The sequence below is a fragment of the Narcine bancroftii genome, chromosome 8, assembly GCF_036971445.1.
Source record: "Narcine bancroftii isolate sNarBan1 chromosome 8, sNarBan1.hap1, whole genome shotgun sequence".
Taxonomy (NCBI): Eukaryota; Metazoa; Chordata; class Chondrichthyes; order Torpediniformes; family Narcinidae; genus Narcine; species Narcine bancroftii.
Genome location: NC_091476.1, coordinates 58,946,767 through 58,964,382, shown reverse-complemented (window position 1 = coordinate 58,964,382; position 17,616 = coordinate 58,946,767). Strand labels below are relative to the sequence as shown.

General features: G+C 57.0%; 3 protein-coding genes across 3 annotated transcripts; all 3 read right to left on the bottom strand.

Moving 5' to 3' along the window:
• Positions 1 to 1,307: 1,307 nt before the first annotated feature.
• Positions 1,308 to 3,512, bottom strand: LOC138742006 (proline-rich protein 36-like). The gene is made up of 4 exons (XM_069896201.1): positions 2,847 to 3,512; positions 2,618 to 2,671; positions 1,676 to 2,524; positions 1,308 to 1,583 (listed from the first exon to the last, which is right to left on the bottom strand). Exons 1-4 carry the CDS (start codon positions 3,510 to 3,512, stop codon positions 1,308 to 1,310), a joined length of 1,845 nt encoding a protein of 614 aa, XP_069752302.1.
• Positions 3,513 to 9,227: 5,715 nt separating this feature from the next.
• Positions 9,228 to 12,376, bottom strand: LOC138742005 (proline-rich protein 36-like). The gene is made up of 7 exons (XM_069896200.1): positions 11,855 to 12,376; positions 11,235 to 11,669; positions 11,014 to 11,114; positions 10,625 to 10,912; positions 10,421 to 10,501; positions 9,732 to 10,297; positions 9,228 to 9,538 (listed from the first exon to the last, which is right to left on the bottom strand). Exons 1-7 carry the CDS (start codon positions 12,374 to 12,376, stop codon positions 9,228 to 9,230), a joined length of 2,304 nt encoding a protein of 767 aa, XP_069752301.1.
• Positions 12,377 to 14,022: 1,646 nt separating this feature from the next.
• On the bottom strand, positions 14,023 to 16,045 carry LOC138742004 (proline-rich protein 36-like). The gene is made up of 5 exons (XM_069896199.1): positions 15,794 to 16,045; positions 15,509 to 15,670; positions 14,874 to 15,447; positions 14,599 to 14,704; positions 14,023 to 14,482 (listed from the first exon to the last, which is right to left on the bottom strand). The coding sequence occupies exons 1-5, from the start codon at positions 16,043 to 16,045 to the stop codon at positions 14,023 to 14,025; spliced, it is 1,554 nt and encodes a 517-aa protein (XP_069752300.1).
• Between the last annotated feature and the right edge of the window lie 1,571 nt (positions 16,046 to 17,616).

The following is a 17,616-nucleotide window of genomic DNA, read 5'->3' as shown; positions in this document are numbered from 1 at the left end:
TGGGGAGGCCGGGCCTGGAGTGCTGGGGTGGCCTGTCCAGCAGTACTGGGGAGACCGGGCCTGCAGTGCTGGGAAGGCCTGGACAGGACCGGCTGGAGGCTGGTCCAGGAGCACCTGGGAGGCCGGGCCAGGAGCACCGGGGAGGCCGGGCCAGGACTATCGGGGAGGCAAGGCCAGGAGCACTGGGGAGGCCGGGCCACGAGCACCGGGGAGGCAGGGCCAGGAGCACCGGGGAGGCAGGGCCAGGAGCACCAGGGAGGCCGGGCCAGGAGCACAGGGGAGACCGGGCCAGGAGCACCGGGGAGGCCGGGAAAGGAGCACCAGGGAGGCCGGGCCAGGAGCACCGGGGAGGCCGGGCCAGAAGCACAGGGGAGACTGGGCCAGGAGCACCGGGGAGGCCCCGCCAGGAGTACTGCTGGGACTGGGCTTGGTGTACTACTGATGCAGAGCCTGAACGACTGCTGACGTCGTGCCTGAAGTTCTAATGAATCTATGCCTGGTGTACTTGTGATGTTTGTTCCTGAGTATTAGTAATGCTTGGCTTGGAGTACTGGTCAGGCTGGATATATAGTACTAGAGGGGCCAGGCCTGGAGCACTGCTGCGGCTGGTCCTGGTGTACTGGTGAGGCCTGGACTGGAGATCAGGTGAGCGTGAGCCTGGATGACTAGAGGCGCAAGGCCTGGAGGTCTGCTGAGGCTGATACTGGAGTACTAATGAGACTGGTTCTAGAAAACTGGTGTGGCTGGTCCTCGAGAATTAGTGTAACTGGCCTGAAGTACGAGGGGAGTTTGGCCTGGAGTGCTGGTGAGGCTGGGCCTGGAGAACTGGGGACGCAGTGCCTGGAGTACTGGGGAGGCTGGGCTTGGAGTACTGGTGTGGCTGGGCCTGGAGAACTGGGGAGGCTGGGACTGGAGTACAGGGGAGGTGGGACCTGGTGTGCTGGGGAGGCCGTGCCAGGAGCAACGGGGAGGCCTGGCCTGGAGCGCTGGGGAGGCCGAGCCAGGAGCACCGGGGAGGCCGGTCCAGGAGCACCGGGGAGGCCGGGCCAGGAGCACCGGGGAGGCCGGGCCAGGAGCACCGGGGAGTCCGGGCCAGGACCACCAGGTACGCCGGGCAGGAGCACCGGTGAGGCCGGGCGAGGAGCAGCGGCGAGGCCGGGCCAGGAGCAGCGGCGAGGCCGGCCCAGGAGCACCGGCGAGGCCGGGCCAGGAGCATCGGGGAGGCCGGGCCAGGAGCATCGGGGAAGCACCGCCAGGAGCACCGGGGAGGCCCCGCCAGAAGTACTGCTGGGACTGGGCTTGGTGTACTACTGATGCAGAGCCTGGACTACTGCTGACGCCGCGCCTGAAGTTCTATTGAATCTATGCCTGGTATACTTGTGATGTTTGTTGCGGAGTATTAGTAATGCTTGGCCTGGAGTACTGGTCAGGCTGGACGTATAGTATTGGAGGGGCCAGGCCTGGAGCACTGCTGAGGCTGGTCCTGGTGTACTGGTGAGGCTGGGACTGGAGATCAGGTGAGCTTGAGCCTGGTTGACGAGAGGGGCAAGGCTTGGAGGTCTGCTTAGGCTGATACTGGAGTACTAATGAGAGTGGGTCTAGAAAACTGCTGTGGCTGGTCCTGGAGAATTAGTGTAGCTGGCCTGAAGTACGAGGGGAGCTGGGACTAGAGTACTGGTGAAGCCTGGCCTGAAGTACTAGTGGACCTTGGCCTTGAGTACTTGTGAGGCTGGGCCTGGAGTACTGATGAGGCTGTACCAGGAGTACTGGTGAGGCTGGGCCAGGAGTACTGGTGAGGCTGGGTCAGGAGTACTGGTGACGCTGGGCCTGGAGTACTGGTGAGGCTGTGCCTGGAGTACTGGTGAGGCTGGGCCTGGAGTACTGGAGAGGCTGGACCTGATGAGCTGGGGATGCCGGGCCTGGAGTGCTGGGGTGGCCTGTCCAGCAGTACTGGGGAGACCGGGCCTTCAGTGCTGGGAAGGCCTGGACAGGACCGGCGTGGAGGCTGGTCCAGGAGCACCTGGGAGGCCGGGCCAGGAGCACCGGGGAGGCCGGGCCAGGACCATCGGGGAGGCAAGGCCAGGAGCACTGGGGAGGCCGGGCCACGAGCACCGGGGAGGCAGGGCCAGGAGCACCGGGGAGGCAGGGCCAGGAGCACCAGGGAGGCCGGGCCAGGAGCACAGGGGAGACCGGGCCAGGAGCACCGGGGAGGCCGGGCCAGGACCATCGGGGAGGCAAGGCCAGGAGCACTGGGGAGGCAGGGCCAGGAGCACCGGGGAGGCAGGGCCAGGAGCACCGGGGAGGCAGGGCCAGGAGCACCAGGGAGGCCGGGCCAGGAGCACAGGGGAGACCGGGCCAGGAGCACCGGGGAGGCCGGGAAAGGAGCACCAGGGAGGCCTGGCCAGGAGCACCGGGGTGGCCGGTCCAGGAGCACCGGGAGGCCCTGCCAGGAGCACTGGTGGGACTGGGCTTGGTGTACTACTGATGCAGAGCCTGGGCTACTGCTGACGCCGTGCCTGAAGTTCTAATAAATCTATGCCTGGTGTACTGGTGATTTTTTTTCTGGAGTATTAGTAATGCTGGGCCTGGAGTACTGGTCAGGCTGGACCTATAGTACTAGAGTGGCCAGGCCTCGAGCACTGCTGAGGCTGGGCCTCGTGTACTGGTGAGGCTAGGACTGGAGATCAGGTGAGCGTGAGCATGGATGACTAGAGGGGCAAGGCCTGGAGGTCTGCTGATGCTGATACTGGAGTACTAATGAGACTGGGTCTAGAAAACTGGTGTGGCTGGACCTGGAGAATTAGTGTATCTGGCCTGAAGTACGAGGGGAGCTGGGACTAGAGTACTGGTGAAGCCTGGCCTGAAGTACTAGTGGAGCTTGGCCTCGAGTACTTGCGAGGCTGGGCCTGGAGTACTGGTGAGGATGGGCCAGGAGTATTGGTGAGGCTGGGCCAGGAGTACTGTTGAGGCTGGGCCTGGAGTACTGGTGAGGCTGGGCCTGGAGTAGTGGTGAGGCTGGGCCTGGAGTACTGGGGAGATGGGCCTAGTGTAATGGTGAGGCTGGGCCAGGGGTACTGATGAAGCTGGGCCTGGGGTACTGGGGAGGCAGGGGCTGGAGTACTGGGGAGGCTGGGCCTGGAGTAGTGGGGAGGCTGGACCTGAAGTGCTGGCGAGGCAGGGCCTGGAGTGCTGGGGTGGCCGGGACTGCAGTACTGGGGCGGCCGGGCCTGCAGTGCTGGGGAGGCCGGGAAAGGAGCACCGGGGAGGCCTGGCCAGGAGCACCTGGGAGCCGAGGCCTGGAGCACCGAGGAGGCCGGGCAACGAGCACCAGGCAGCCCGGGACAGGAACATCTGGGAGGCCGGGCCACGAGCACCGGGGAGGCCGGGCCAGGAGCACCTGCGAGGCCGGTCCAGGAGCACCGGGGAGGCCGGGCCAGGAGCACTGGCGAGGACGGGCCAGGAGCACCGGGGAAGCCGGTCCAGGAGCACTGGGGCGGCCGGGCCAGGAGCATCGGGGAGGCACCTCCAGGAGCACCGGGGAGGCCCCGCCAGAAGTACTGGTGGGACTGGGCTTGGTGTACTACTGATGCAGAGCCTGGACTACTGCTGACGCCGCGCCTGAAGTTCTAATGAATCTCTGCCTGGTGTACTTGTGATATTTGTTCCGGAGTATTAGTAATGCTGGGCCTGGAGTACTGGTCAGGCTGGACGTATAGTACTTTAGGGGCCAGGCCTGGATCACTGCTGATGCTGGTCCTGGTGTACTGGTGAGGCTGCGACTGGAGATCTGGTGAGCGTGATCCTGGATGACTGGAGTGGAAAGGCCTGGAGGTCTGCTTAGGCTAATACTGGAGTACTCATGAGACTGGGTTTAGAAAACTGGTGTGGCTGGTCCTGGAGAATTAGTGTGGCTGGCCTGATGTATGAGGGGAGCTGCGACTAGAGTACTGGTGAAGCCTGGCCAGAAGTACTAGTGGACCTTGGCCTCGAGTACTTGTGAGGCCCGGCCTGGAGTACTGTGAGGCTGGGCCTGGAGTACTCGTGAGGCTGGGCCTGGAGTACTGGTGAGGCTGGGCCTGGAGTTCTGGGGAGGCCGGGCCTGCAGTGCAGGGAAGGCCTGGACAGGAGCGGCGGGGAGGCTGGTCCAGGAGCATCTGGGAGGCCGGGCAAGGAGCACAGGGGAGGCCGGGCCAGGACCATCGGGGAGGCCAGGCCAGGAGCACCTGCGAGGCCGGGCCACGAGCACCGGGGAAGCAGGGCCAGGAGCACCGGGGAGGCAGGGCCAGGAGCACCGGTGAGGCCGGGCCAGGAGCACTGGGAGGGTGCTCTCTCTCTGCAACATGTACAATCCTGACTACCATTCTGTCTGTCTTTGTCCCACCATGTCCTTTGTGCTATCGCTTTAAAACTCCTGTCTTTAATACCTGTGTAGGCTAAGATACAAATTAGATGTACTCCACTAAAGCTGTTCAGTTCCCCTGGTCCGTATTGGAATCCCTTGTTAACCCATACCCCACTATGACTATACATTAAATCTATGCCCTGTCTACATTCTAAAGGAAAATAATTGTGACCTCTGCTGCCCCTATCCCAGGAGGACTTAATACATTGTGAGTAATTAAGTGCTGTCCCAGAAATGGAGAAGCAACAATTAAACAATACAATAAATGGTAAAAACAACATTACGGCACTTTTTCACGGTGTAGTGTCACTTTCAGGTCAGAAGGATGAGGCACTGCACGCCAGGTGGAGGGTTGAGTTTGACTGTCGTGATTCTGTGGTTCGGTAGCTGGTTTAATTCTTTGAATGTGGGTCCAGCCTTTTTCTCTTGTTTGTACTGCGGTGTCTGTAATTAAAAGTACACAGTAGGGACCATCCCAGGCAGGTTTTAGTTGTTCCTCTTGCCATGCTTTTACATATAACCAATCACTAGATTTTAATAAAATGAATAACAATCTGACTTTCCTTTGTGTTAGTGTAAAAATTGTAAAATGAAACACAAACCATATTTCCATGGGTTTTGAATATGTTAGACCTTATTAAAATGCAGTTGGAGCTGCTTGTCTGTATGGGGCACAACCCTCCAATTTGTTAGAGTGAGTACATAACAGACATTGCAGCACAAGAGCCCCTGCAAGAGAACTTGAAACATATTCAACCTTTAGTTCTGCCTTAAGTAAAATGCCTTGTGCCACAGCTCACAGGAGCTGGCCTTATTTAAAACAGTCTGTAAAACAGGCACCAAAAAAAGTTAAAAGATGTTCTTATGAAGATTGCACACACAATCATTTAAGTACAGGCTAGTTTCTATTATATTCCACTTAAAAGTTCTGCTGCATGAATCCTGGAGCTTGTGGAGTCATTATTGAATCAAGAAATATTGGTGCCATGCCAATCTCATTCTAACATGCCAATTTCTCCAGTCCTTAAGTCAAGATGTACTGAATAGCATCTGGTACAAGATCTGTGAGTTCTTAATGATATTATTATTCTTATGCACCCAATTGTTCTGAACTACGCCACCAATTTAAATCATATTCCACCTATTGCAGTACTCACACAGCACCATAGACCAGTTCGCAGGTTTATTTCTCCATTAAGATGAATCCAGTTGCGCAGGGTTTACCTCCGTGATTATTTACAATGTAACTTCCGCACTACCGGATTTAAATATAAACCTGATGAATGGGGGAAAGTTATCATGAATTAAATAACAGCGGCAATACAGAGAAATTGTGCTGAGGCATTAATTTCACTCCAGAGGAAAATGCACCAGAGAAATGAATGATTAAACTTATAGGAATCCCCATAGGAATCCCCAGAGGTATCTTTATTCTCCAGAGGTGGGTGACCTTTAAACTCACGGACCTTGACTGCTGAATGTGTAGAAGAAATGTACTAAATGTATTGATAGGACTCCATACCTCTAACTGCAAGACAAGAGCCTGAAGCCTCAATTTCAAGTGCCACAGTGCACTTAAAGGGACATGCACACTCCCCCTTCAACTGGCTGATCCAGCCACTTTACACATCAGATCCTTTCTTTATCTCACATACACTTAAAGTTAAGATGTATAGAACTCACCCAATTTGCGCAAACATTTCTCCCTGCAAATGTTATAACATCACTCAACTCTCAGGTACTCCCTGTGCAAAATCACATTTGAATACAATTTATTTCATAAATTGGAATTAACTGGTAGTTAAATTCGCTCATTCTACAGTATTGATAAACGATCCTTTATGACATTTAAATTTTAGCATGAATTTTAATCAATATTGGTCAGTGACTGAAGTGGGAAGTCGTGATTTATGAAATTATCTCTGGTCTCTACTCTCCCACTCGCTGCACTTCTCCCAACATTCAGGAGCTGGCACACAGTCCCTGCCTTTTTTCATGTTACTCATCTACTATTCCTTTAACTGCTTGCATTAAAATTTTAGCCTTTGCTTTCTGCTTATCCTCAGATGTCTGGACAAATGCTTTTTTGTGCTATCTGTAGAAGCTGGGTTATTCCCTGCTCATGCCAATTTTCTGTCTTTTGTAATTTTCTTCTAATGTCTGGGACTGAGTTGGTAACAAAACCAGTTAGTACCAATTGTTCCCCTGCTGGGGATTCTATGTCGAGACCCCCATATTGTATATATATTTGGTCCCAAAAATTGGTCTAACTGTTCGGCACATCCCTGGGGATCTTCTATCAGTGAGGTCAGTTCTTTCTTAAAGTTACGCACTTCAGTACTGGTCAGGGGCACATTTACGAAACCGAGACCCTCTCCCATGGGAACTTCCCACAGTGGTCTCATCCAGTTGGTTTCTAGCTTATTAGGTCTGGGTTCCTGCTCCCTGGGAAATGAATCAAAGGGTTCTGCCCTTTCTTCCTGAAGAGTCTCACTCTGTTCTGAATTAAAGTTACCTCTCTCTCCTGTCAACAGGGGTGGTAATCGAGTGCTTTGTGAGCGAGTCATCATACCACTCCTGCTCTCTTCTCTCTTCTCTAGTGGTGGGGGAGGTGGGGAAGGTGCAGAAGGGTAGGTTATAGGAGGGGGAGGAAAGATAGGAGCCGGCATAGGAGGAACATAAGGTGGAGGGAGGGAATGTAACACATCCCACCCTTGTGGTTCAGGGACAAAAGGTTCCTCCTCTCTCTTGTCCTTGTACTCTTTTTCTTTCAAAACCAATTGATCAAATGATCCCCTAAGCCAGCAGGCTGCATATTCTCTGCTCTCTAGGTTATCTCTCTGGTTTTGATAGAGCCAGATGTTCAATGCTTGACACATCCAGTCATCTCGGATCCGAGTTTTGGCCAGTACACGGAGCTCCCTTTTATCGGGTATTTAACCCAGTCCCTACAACAATACCTGACCATGGTCAGTTTGTCCTTTCCACGGGTCCTTCCCGTGCCCCACTCAGATAACATCAACCCGGGCGGGTTGTATGTAGTTATCTGATCTTCACATCCTGAACCAGGACTCTCTTCCTTGCTACCCATATTTCCCATTCTGAGAGGCAAGTAAAATTTGTCTTACCGGGTTCCAGTAGGAATGCTCTAGCGCGCTTCCTTCCGTCGTTAGTTCTCAATGCCTCTTCTCGGATATCACTCGCTTCTTCCACTGACCAGCCACCCGTCGTCCGTGAGTCCAGCTGAATCAGCCGGGGTGCACCTACTCTCGTCGTCGGGGTACTCTGTCAGTGGAGGGAGTGTGATCCCGGGCGAGCCCCCATTTGTTAGAAATAGAAGTACCTTTAAAGAAATTGCTCGAGACAAAAATTGAGAACAAAGAACATTTATTACAGCAACAATGCAAAGTTGGGTGCTTCCCCTTACCCTGGGAATACACACATATACTGGGGCTCACCCAACTTTTATACAGTTGATTTCAGTATTGGAATACCCTCCCCCTTACATTCTTCTGCCTCCTGCTGGAGAGGTTTGGCATTAGGCAATCCTGCCTGCCTACGTGCAATTTCAGTATACTTGGAGGACCAGGGGGTAACCTGTCGGTGTCCCTTCATGTTATTGTCCTTATTCACATCTTCCTGATTCTCGGGGCTACAGTCTCTTGATATGCAGAGTTGGCTCATCCTTTCTATGGTTGGCTAATTTAACATGTATAAATCTCTGTAAGGTTAACTAATTAGATATGTAGGATTTGGTACTTCTGTCCAGGGCTAGGAGACCCTTATCTGTTCCAGACTACCTCAACTTCCTACATTCTATTGTTCCTTACCACTCCTTATCTTAGTCTTGTCACAAAGACTAGAAGATTCTTATGTTAATTGTGCTGATTCTGCTTTCCTGCATCCTAATCCCCAAGTTCATCCTGTTTGTACTGGTTACAGCCATTAACTGATGTATGAATTTTAGTTTCCTTCATGTTCATAATTTTAGATCAGTTTTCCCATCTCTCACATAGAGAAGCTGGGCCTGGAGTTCTGGTGAGGCTTCACATGTAGTGCGAGTGAAATAGGCCTGGACTACTAGTGAGATTGGGCCTGGAGTACTAGTGAGACGGTCTTGAGTACTACTGAGGCTGGGCCTGGAGTGCTGGTGAGCCTGGGCCTGGAGTACCGGTGAATCTGGGACTGGAGATCAGGTGAGGGTGAGTTTGGATGACTAGAAGGGCAAGGTCTGGAGTTCTGGTGAGGCTGATACTGGAGTACCAATGTGGCTGGGCCTGGAGTACTGGTGAGGCTGGGCCTGGAGTACTGGCGAAGCAGGGCCTGGAGTACTGGGGAGGCGGGTCCTGGAGTGCTGGGGAGGCCGGGCCTGGAGTGCTGGGGAGGCCGAGCCAGGAGCACCGGCGAAGCCGGGCCAGGAGCACCGGCGAGTCCGGGTCAGGAGCACTGGGGAGGCCGGGACAGGAGCACCGGGGAGGCCGGGACTGGAGCACCGGGGAGGCCGGGACAGGAGCACCGGGGAGGCCAGGCCAGGAGCACCAGGGATGCCGGGCCAGGAGCACCGGGGATGCTGGGCCAGGAGCACTGGGGAGGCCAGGCCAGGAGCACCGGGGAGACCTGGACAGGAGCACCGGGGAGATTGGGCCAGGAACACCGGGGAGGCCCGTCCAGGAGTACTGGTGGGACTGGGCTTGGTGTACAACTGATGCAGAGCCTGGACTACTGCTGACGCCGTGCCTGAAGTTCTAATGTTGTACTTGTGATGTTTGTTCTGGAGTATTAGTAATGCTGCGCCTGGAGTACTGGTCAGGCTGGACGTATAGTACTAGAGTGGCCAGGCCTGGAGCACTGCTGAGGCTGGGCCACGTGTACTGGTGAGGCTGGGACTGGAGTACATGCGAGGCTGGGCCTGGTGTACTGGTGAGGCTGGGCCTGGAGTACTGGTGAGGCTGGGCCTGGAGTACTGGTGAGGCTGGCCCTGGAGTACTGGTGAGGCTTCACATGTAGTTCGAGTGAAATAGGCCTGGAGTACTAGTGAGACTGGTCCTGGAGTACTTGTGAGACGGTTTGGAGTAATACTGAGGCTGGGCCTGGAGTTCTGGTGAGGCTGGGCCTGGAGTACTGGTGAATCTGGGACTGGAGATCAGGTGAGGGTGAGTCTGGATGACTAGAAGGGCAAGGTCTGGAGTTCTGGTGAGGCTGATACTGGAGTACCAATGTGGCTTGGCCTAGGGAACTCGTGAGGCTGGTCCAGGAGTACTAGTGACACCGGGCCTGAAGTACTAGTGGAGTTGGGCCTGGAGTACTGGTGAGGCTGGGCCTGGAGTACTTGGGAGGCTGGGCTTGGAGTACTGGTGAGGCTCGGCCTGGAGTACTGGTGAGGCTGGGGCAGGAGTACTGGTGAGGCTGGGCCTGGAGTACTGGGGAGGCTGGGCCTGGAGTACTGGGGAGGATGGGCTTGGAGTACCGGGGAGGCCGGGTGAGGAGCACCGGGGAGGCCGGGCCAGAAGCACCGGGGAGGCCGGGCCAGGAGCAGCGGGGAGGCCGGGCCAGGAGCACCGGGGAGGCCGGGCCAGGAGCACCGGGGAGGCCGGGCCAGGAGCACCGGTGGGAATGGGCTTGGTGTACAACTGATGCAGAGCGTGGACTACTGCTGACGCCGTGCATGAAGGTCTAATGAATCTATGCCTGGTGTACCTGTGATGTTTGTTCTGGAGTATTAGTAATGCTGGGCCTGGAGTACTGCTCAGGCTGGACGTATAGTACTTGAGTGGCCAGGCCTGGAGCACTGCTGAGGCTGGGCCTGGTGTACTGGTGAGGCTGGGTCTGGAGATCAGGTGAGCGTGAGCCTGGATGACTAGAGGGGCAAGGCCTGGAGTTCTGCTGAGGCTGATACTGGAGTACTAATGAGACTTGGTCTAGAAAACTGGTGTGGCTAGTCTTGGATTATTAGTGTAGCTGGACTGAAGTACGAGGGGATCTGGGACTAGAGTACTGGTGAAGCCTGGCCTGAAGTACTAGTGGAGCTTGGCCTGGAGAACAGGTGAGGCTGAGCCTAGAGAACTAGTGAGGATGGCCTTGCGTACTGGTGGTCTGGGACTGGAAGTCAGGTGAGGGTGAGTCTGAGGAATAGAAGGTCAGGTTCTGGAGTTCTGGTGAGGCTGATTCTGGAGTACAAATGTGGCTGGGCCTAGGGAACTGGTGAGGCTGGTCCAGGAGTACTAGTGACGCCGGTCTGAAGTACTAGTGGAGTTGGGCCTGGAGTACTGGGGACGCTGCGCCTGGAGTACTGGTGAGGCTGGGCCTGGAGTACTGGTGCGGCTAGGCCTGGAGTACAGGTGAGGCTGGGCCTGGTGTACTAGTGAGGCTGGTCCTGTAGTACTGGTGAGGCTGGGCCTGGAGTACTGGTGAGGCTGGATCTGGAGTACTGGTGAGGCTGGGCATGGAGAACGAGTGAGAATGGCCTGGATTGCTCTTGATGCTGGGTCAGAAGTACTAGTGAAGCTGGGCCTGCCGTTTTGGTGGAGCTTCACATGTAGTGCGAGTGAAATAGGCCTGGAGTACTAGTGAGACTGGGCCTGGAGTACTAGTGAGACGGTCTGGAGTACTACTGAGGCTGGGCCTGGACTTCTGGTGAGGCTGGGCCTAGAGAACTAGTGAGGATGGCCTGGAGTACTGGTGGTCTGGGACTGGAGATCAGGTGAGGGTGAGTCTGGAGGAATAGAAGGTCAAGGTCTGGAGTTCTGGTGAGGCTGATACTGGAGTACCAATGTGGCTGGGCTTAGGGAACTGGTGAGGCTGGTCCAGTACTAGTGACTCCGGGCTGAAGTACTGGTGAGGCTGGGCCTGGAGTACTGGGGAGGCTGGGCCTGGAATACTGGTGAGGCTGGGCCAGGAGTACTGGTGAGGCTGGGCCTTGAGTACTTGTGAGGCTGGGAATGGAGTACTGGTGAGGCTGGGCCTGGAGTACTGGTGAGGCTGCGCCTGGAATACTGGGGAGGCTGGGCCTGGAGTACTGGTGCGGCTGGGCCTGGAGTAGAGGTGAGGCTGGGCCTGGTGTACTAGTGAGGCTGGTCCTGGAGTACTGGTGAGGCTGGGCCTGGAGTACAGGTGAGGCTGGGCCTGGTGTACTGGCGAGGCTGGATCTGGAGTACTGGTGAGGCTGGGCCTGGAGAACTAGTGAGAATGGCCTGGATTGCTCTTGATGCTGAGTCAGAAGTACTAGTGAAGCTGGGTCTGGAGTTCTGGTGAGGCTGGGCCTGGAGTACTAGTGAATGTGCAACTGGAGATCAGGTGAGGGTGAGTCTGGATGACTAGAAGGGCAAGGTCTGGAGTTCTTGTGAGGCTGATACTGGAGTACCAATGTGGCTGAGCCTAGGGAACTCATGAGGCTGGTCCAGGAGTTCTAGTGAAACCGGGCCTGAAGTACTAGTGGAGTTGGGCCTGGAGTACTGGTGAGGCTGGGCCTGGAGTACTGGGGACGCTGGGCCTGGAGTACTGGGGAGGCTGGGCCTTGAGTACTGGTGAGGCTGGGCCTGGATTACTGGGGAGGCTGGTCCTGGAGTACTGGGGTGGCGGGACCTGGAGTGCTGGGGAGGCCGGGCCTGGAGCGCTGGGGAGGCCGGGCCAGGAGCAGCGGGGAGGCCCGGACAGGAGCACCGGGGAGGCCGGGCCAGGAGCTCCGGGGAGGCCGGGCCAGGAGCACCGGGGAGGCAGGGCCACTAGCACCGGGGAGGCCGGGCCAGGAGCACCGGGGAGGCCGGGCCAGGAGCACCGGGGAGGCCGGGCCAGGAGCACCGGGGAAGCCGCGCCAGGAGCACCGGGGAGGCCGGGCCAGGAGCACCGGGGAGGCCAGGCGACTAGCACCGGGGAGGCCGGGCCAGAAGCACCGGGGAGGCCCCGCCAGGAGTACTGGTGGGACTGGGCTTGGTGTACTACTGATGCAGAGCCTGGACTACTGCTGACGCCGTGCATGAAGGTCTAATGAATCTATGCCTGGTGTGCTTGTGATGTTTGTTCTGGAGCATTAGTAATGCTGGGCCTGGAGTACTGCTCAGGCTGGACGTATAGTACTTGAGTGGCCAGGCCTGGAGCACTGCTGAGGCTGTGCCTTGTTTACTGGTGAGGCTGGGTCTGGAGATCAGGTGAGTGTGAGCCTGGATGACTAGAGGGGCAAGGCCTGGAGTTCCGCTGAGGCTGATACTGAAGTACTAATGAGACTTGGTCTAGAAAACTGGTGTGGCTCGTCCTGGAGCATTAGTGTAGCTGGACTGAAGTACGAGGGGATCTGGGACTAGAGTACTGGTGAAGCCTGGCCTGAAGTACTAGTGGAGCTTGGCCTGGAGAACTGGTGAGGCTGGGCCTAGAGAACTAGTGAGGATGGCCTGGAGTACTGGTGGTCTGGGACTGGAAGTCAGGTGAGGGTGAGTCTGAGGAATAGAAGGTCAAGTTCTGGAGTTCTGGTGAGGCTGATTCTGGAGTACCAATGTGGCTGGGCCTAGGGAACTGGTGAGGCTGGTCCAGGAGTACTAGTGACGCCGGGCTGAAGTACTAGTGGAGTTGGGCCTGGAGTACTGGTGAGGCTGGGCCTGGAGTACTGGTGCGGCTGGGCCTGGAGTACAGATGAGGCTGGGCCTGGTGTACTAGTGAGGCTGGTCCTGTAGTACTGGTGAGGCTGGGCCTGGAGTACTGGTGAGGCTGGATCTGGAGTACTGGTGAGGCTGGGCCTGGAGAACTAGTGAGAATGGCCTGGATTGCTCTAGATGCTGGGTCAGAAGTACTAGTGAAGCTGGGCCTGCCGTTCTGGTGAAGCTTCACATGTAGTGCGAGTGAAATAGGCCTGGAGTACTAGTGAGACGGTCTGGAGTACTACTGAGGCTGGGCCTGGACTTCTGGTGAGGCTGGGCCTAGAGAACTAGTGAGGATGGCCTGGAGTACTGGTGGTCTGGGACTGGAGATCAGGTGAGCGTGAGTCTGGAGGAATAGAAGGTCAAGGTCTGGAGTTCTGGTGAGGCTGATACTGGAGTACCAATGTGGCTGGGCCTAGGGAACTGGTGAGGCTGGTCCAGTACTAGTGACTCTGGGCTGAAGTACTGGTGAGGCTGGGCCTGGAGTACTGGTGAGGCTGGGCCTTGAGTACTTGTGAGGTTCGGCCTGGAGTACTGGTGAGGCTGGCCTGGAGTACTGGTGAGGCTGCGCCTGGAGTACTGGGGAGACTGGGCCTGGAGTACTGGTGCGGCTGGGCCTTTGAGTAGAGGTGAGGCTGGGCCTGGTGTACTAGTGAGGCTGGTCCTGGAGTACTGGTGAGGCTGGGCCTGGAGTACAGGTGAGGCTGGGCCTGGTGTACTGGTGAGGTTGGATCTGGAGTACTGGTGAGGCTGGGCCTGGAGAACTAGTGAGAATGGCCTGGATTGCTCTTGATGCTGGGTCAGAAGTACTAGTGAAGCTGGGTCTGGAGTTCTGGTGAGGCTGGGCCTGGAGTACTGGTGAATGTGCAATTGGAGATCAGGTGAGGGTGAGTCTGGATGACTAGAAGGGCAAGGTATGGAGTTCTTGTGAGGCTGATTCTGGAGTACCAATGTGGCTGAGCCTAGGGAACTCATGAGGCTGGTCCAGGAGTTCTAGTGACACCGGGCCTCAAGTACTAGTGGAGTTGGGCCTGGAGTACTGGTGAGGCTGGGCCTGGAGTACTGGGGAGGCTGGGCCTGGAGTACTGGTGAGGCTGGGCCTGGATTACTGGGGAGGCTGGTCCTGGTGTACTGGGGTGGCGGGACCTGGAGTGCTGGGGAGGCCGGGCCAGGAGCACCGGGGAGGCCGGGCCAGGAGCATCGGGCAGGCCGGGCCAGGAGCACCGGGGAGGCACGGCCACTAGCACCGGGGAGGCCGCGCAAGGAGCACCGGGGAGGCCGGGCCAGGAGCACCGGGGAGGCCGGGCCAGGAGCACCGGGGAAGCCGCGCCAGGAGCACCGGGGAGGCCGGGCCAGGAGCACCGGGGAGGCCAGGCGACTAGCACCGGGGAGGCCGGGCCAGAAGCACCGGGGAGGCCCCGCCAGGAGTACTGGTGGGACTGGGCTTGGTGTACTACTGATGCAGAGCCTGGACTACTGCTGACGCCGTGCCTGAAGGTCTAATGAATCTATGCCTGGTGTGCTTGTGATGTTTGTTCTGGAGTATTAGTAATGCTTGGCCTGGATTACTGGTCAGGCTGGACGTATAGTACTAGAGGGGCCAGGCCTGCAGCACTGCTGAGGCTGGTCCTGGTGTACTGCTGAGGCTGGGACTTGAGATCAGGTGCGCGTGAGCCTGGATGACGAGAGGGGCAAGGCCTGGAGTTCTGCTGAGGCTGATACTGGAGTACTAATAAGACTCGGTCTAGAAAACTGGTGCGGCTGGTCCTGGAGAATTAGTGTAGCTGGCCTGAAGTACGAGGGGAGCTGGGACTAGAGTACTAGTGAAGCCTGGCCTGAAGTACTAGTGGAGCTTGGCCTCGAGTACTTGCGAGGCTGGGCCTGGAGTACTGGTGAGACTGGGCCTGGAGTACTGGTGAGGCTGGGCCTGGAGTACTGGGGAGGCTGGGACTGGAATATTGGTGAGGCTGGGCCTGGAGTACTGGGGAGGCTGGGCCTGGAGTACTGGGGAAGCTGGGCATGGAGTTCTGGGGAAGCTGGGCCTGGAGTACTGGGGAGGCTGGACCTGAAGTGCTGGGGAGGCCGGGCCTGGAGTCCTGGCGAGGCTGGGTCTGGAGTACTGGTGAGTCTGGGCCAGAAGTATTGGTAAGGCTGGGCCTGGAGTACTGGTGAGAATGGACCTGGAGTACTCGGGAGGCTGGGCTTGGAGTACTCGTGAGGCTCGGCCTGGAGTACTGGTGAGGGTGGGGCAGGAGTACTGGTGAGGCTGGGCCTGGAGTACTGGGGAGGCTGGGCTTGGAGTACTGGGGTGGCTGGACCTGGAGTGTTGGGGAGGCTTGGCCTGGAGTGCTGGGGAGGCGCCGCCAGGAGCACCGGGGAGGCCCCGACAGGAGTACTAGTAGGACTGGGCTTGGTGTACTACTGATGCAGAGCCTGGGCTACTGCTGATGCCGTGCCTGAAGTTCTAATGAATCTATGCCTGGTGTGCTTGTGATATTTCTTCTGGAGTATTAGTAATGCTTGGCCTGGAGTACTGGTCAGGCTGGACGTATAGTACTAGAGGGGGCCAGGCCTGGAGCACTGCTGAGATTGGTCCTGGTGTACTGGTGAGGCTGGGACTGGAGATCAGGTGAACGTGAGCCTGGATGATGAGAGGGGAAAGGCCTGGAGTTCTGCTGAGGCTGATAGTGGAGTACTAATGAGACTGGGTCTAGAAAACTGGTGTGGCTGGTCCTGGAGAATTAGTGTAGCTGGCCTGAAGTACGAGGGGAGCTGGAACTAGAGTACTAGTGAATTCTGGCCTGAAGTAGTAGTGGAGGTTGGCCTGGAGTACTGGTGAGGCTGGGCCTGGAGTACTGGTGAGGCTGTGCCAGGAGTACAGGTGAGGCTGGGCCTGGAGTACTGGTGAGGCTGGGCCTGGAGTACTGGTGAGGCTGGGCCTGGAGTACAGGGGAAGCTGGGCCTGGAATACTGGTGAGGCTGGGTGTGATAGTACAGATCTATCACCAATGTACATAGTGTATATAGTTACTGTATCTAGACTGTGCTTACAGCGATTGGCTGAGAGCTAAGCCACACCTATTGTTTGGGCCTTAAAGGGTTGTGTCCCTAGCCAGGTCGGATCATTCCGGACTGGTCGGCCACCTGTGAAGAGCTCCGGTCTTTTGCTAATAAAAGCCTTGGTTTGGATCAACAAGTCTTTGGTTCTTTCGACGAGCTCAACACTGGGCCAGGAGTACTGGTGAGGCTGGGCCAGGAGTACTGGTGAGGCTGGGCCAGGAGTACTGGTGAGGCTGGGCCTGGACTACTGGGGAGGCTGGGCCTGGACTACTGGGGAGGCTGGGCCTGGAGTACTGGGGAGGCTGGGCCTGGAGTACTGGGGAGGCTGGGCCTGGAGTACTGGGGAGGCTGGGCCTGGAGTACTGGGGAGGCTGGGCCTGGAGTACTGGGGAGGCTGGGCCTGGAGTACTGGGGAGGCTGGTCCTGGAGTACTGGGGAGGCTGGTCCTGGAGTACTGGGGAGGCTGATACTGGAGTACTAATGAGACTGTATCTGGTCCTGGAGAATTAGTGTAGCTGGCCTGAAGTACGAAGGAGCTGGGACTAGAGTACTAGTGAAGCCTGGCCTGAAGTACTAGTGGAGCTTGGCCTGGAGTACTGGTGAGGCTGGGCCAGGAGTACTGGTGAGGCTAGACCTGGAGTACTGGTGAGACTGGGCCTGGAGAACTAGTGAGAATGTTCTGGATTGCTCTTGATGGTGGGTCAGAAGTACTATTAAAGCTGGGCCTGGAGTACTATGCTTCACATGTAGTGCGAGTGAAATAGGCCTGGAGTACTAGTGAGACTGGGCCTGGAGTACTAGTGAGACTGGGCCTGGAGTACTAGTGAGACTGGGCCTGGAGTACTAGTGAGACTGGGCCTGGAGTACTAGTGAGACTGGGCCTGGAGTACTAGTGAGACTGGGCCTGGAGTACTAGTGAGACTGGGCCTGGAGTACTAGTGAGACTGGGCCTGGAGTACTAGTGAGACTGGGCCTGGAGTACTAGTGAGACTGGGCCTGGAGTACTAGTGAGACTGGGCCTGGAGTACTAGTGAGACTGGGCCTGGAGTACTAGTGAGACTGGGCCTGGAGTACTAGTGAGACTGGGCCTGGAGTACTAGTGAGACTGGGCCTGGAGTACTAGTGAGACTGGGCCTGGAGTACTAGTGAGACTGGGCCTGGAGTACTAGTGAGACTGGGCCTGGAGTACTAGTGAGACTGGGCCTGGAGTACTAGTGAGACTGGGCCTGGAGTACTAGTGAGACTGGGCCTGGAGTACTAGTGAGACTGGGCCTGGAGTACTAGTGAGACTGGGCCTGGAGTACTAGTGAGACTGGGCCTGGAGTACTAGTGAGACTGGGCCTGGAGTACTAGTGAGACTGGGCCTGGAGTACTAGTGAGACTGGGCCTGGAGTACTAGTGAGACTGGGCCTGGAGTACTAGTGAGACTGGGCCTGGAGTACTAGTGAGACTGGGCCTGGAGTACTAGTGAGACTGGGCCTGGAGTACTAGTGAGACTGGGCCTGGAGTACTAGTGAGACTGGGCCT

Bases quoted from the DNA above. Each gene is read 5' to 3' on its own strand.
- LOC138742006 (XM_069896201.1), bottom strand. From the start codon at position 3,512: ATGCTCCTGGCCCGGCCGCCCCAGTGCTCCTGGACCGGCTTCCCCGGT. The intron at 2,525-2,617 runs GTACTATAGGTC...TAGATTTATTAG, and splicing joins CTCGAGGCCTGGCCACTCTA to AACTTCAGGCACGGCGTCAG. The intron at 1,584-1,675 runs GTACTCTAGTCC...CACTCTCATTAG, and splicing joins CTTCAGGCCAGGCTTCACCA to TACTCCAGTATCAGCCTAAG.
- LOC138742005 (XM_069896200.1), bottom strand. From the start codon at position 12,376: ATGCACGGCGTCAGCAGTAGTCCAGGCTCTGCATCAGTAGTACACCAA. The intron at 10,298-10,420 runs GTACTTCAGGCC...TTAGTACTCCAG, and splicing joins CTCCAGGCCAAGCTCCACTA to TATCAGCCTCAGCAGAACTC. The intron at 9,539-9,731 runs GTACTCCAGGCC...CCTGATCTCCAG, and splicing joins CTCCAAGCCCAGCCTCCCAA to TCCCAGATTCACCAGTACTC.
- LOC138742004 (XM_069896199.1), bottom strand. From the start codon at position 16,045: ATGTACATTGGTGATAGATCTGTACTATCACACCCAGCCTCACCAGTA. The intron at 15,671-15,793 runs GTACTTCAGGCC...CTCATCATCCAG, and splicing joins CTCTAGTTCCAGCTCCCCTC to GCTCACGTTCACCTGATCTC. The intron at 15,448-15,508 runs GCATAGATTCAT...CTGCATCAGTAG, and splicing joins AAATATCACAAGCACACCAG to TACACCAAGCCCAGTCCTAC.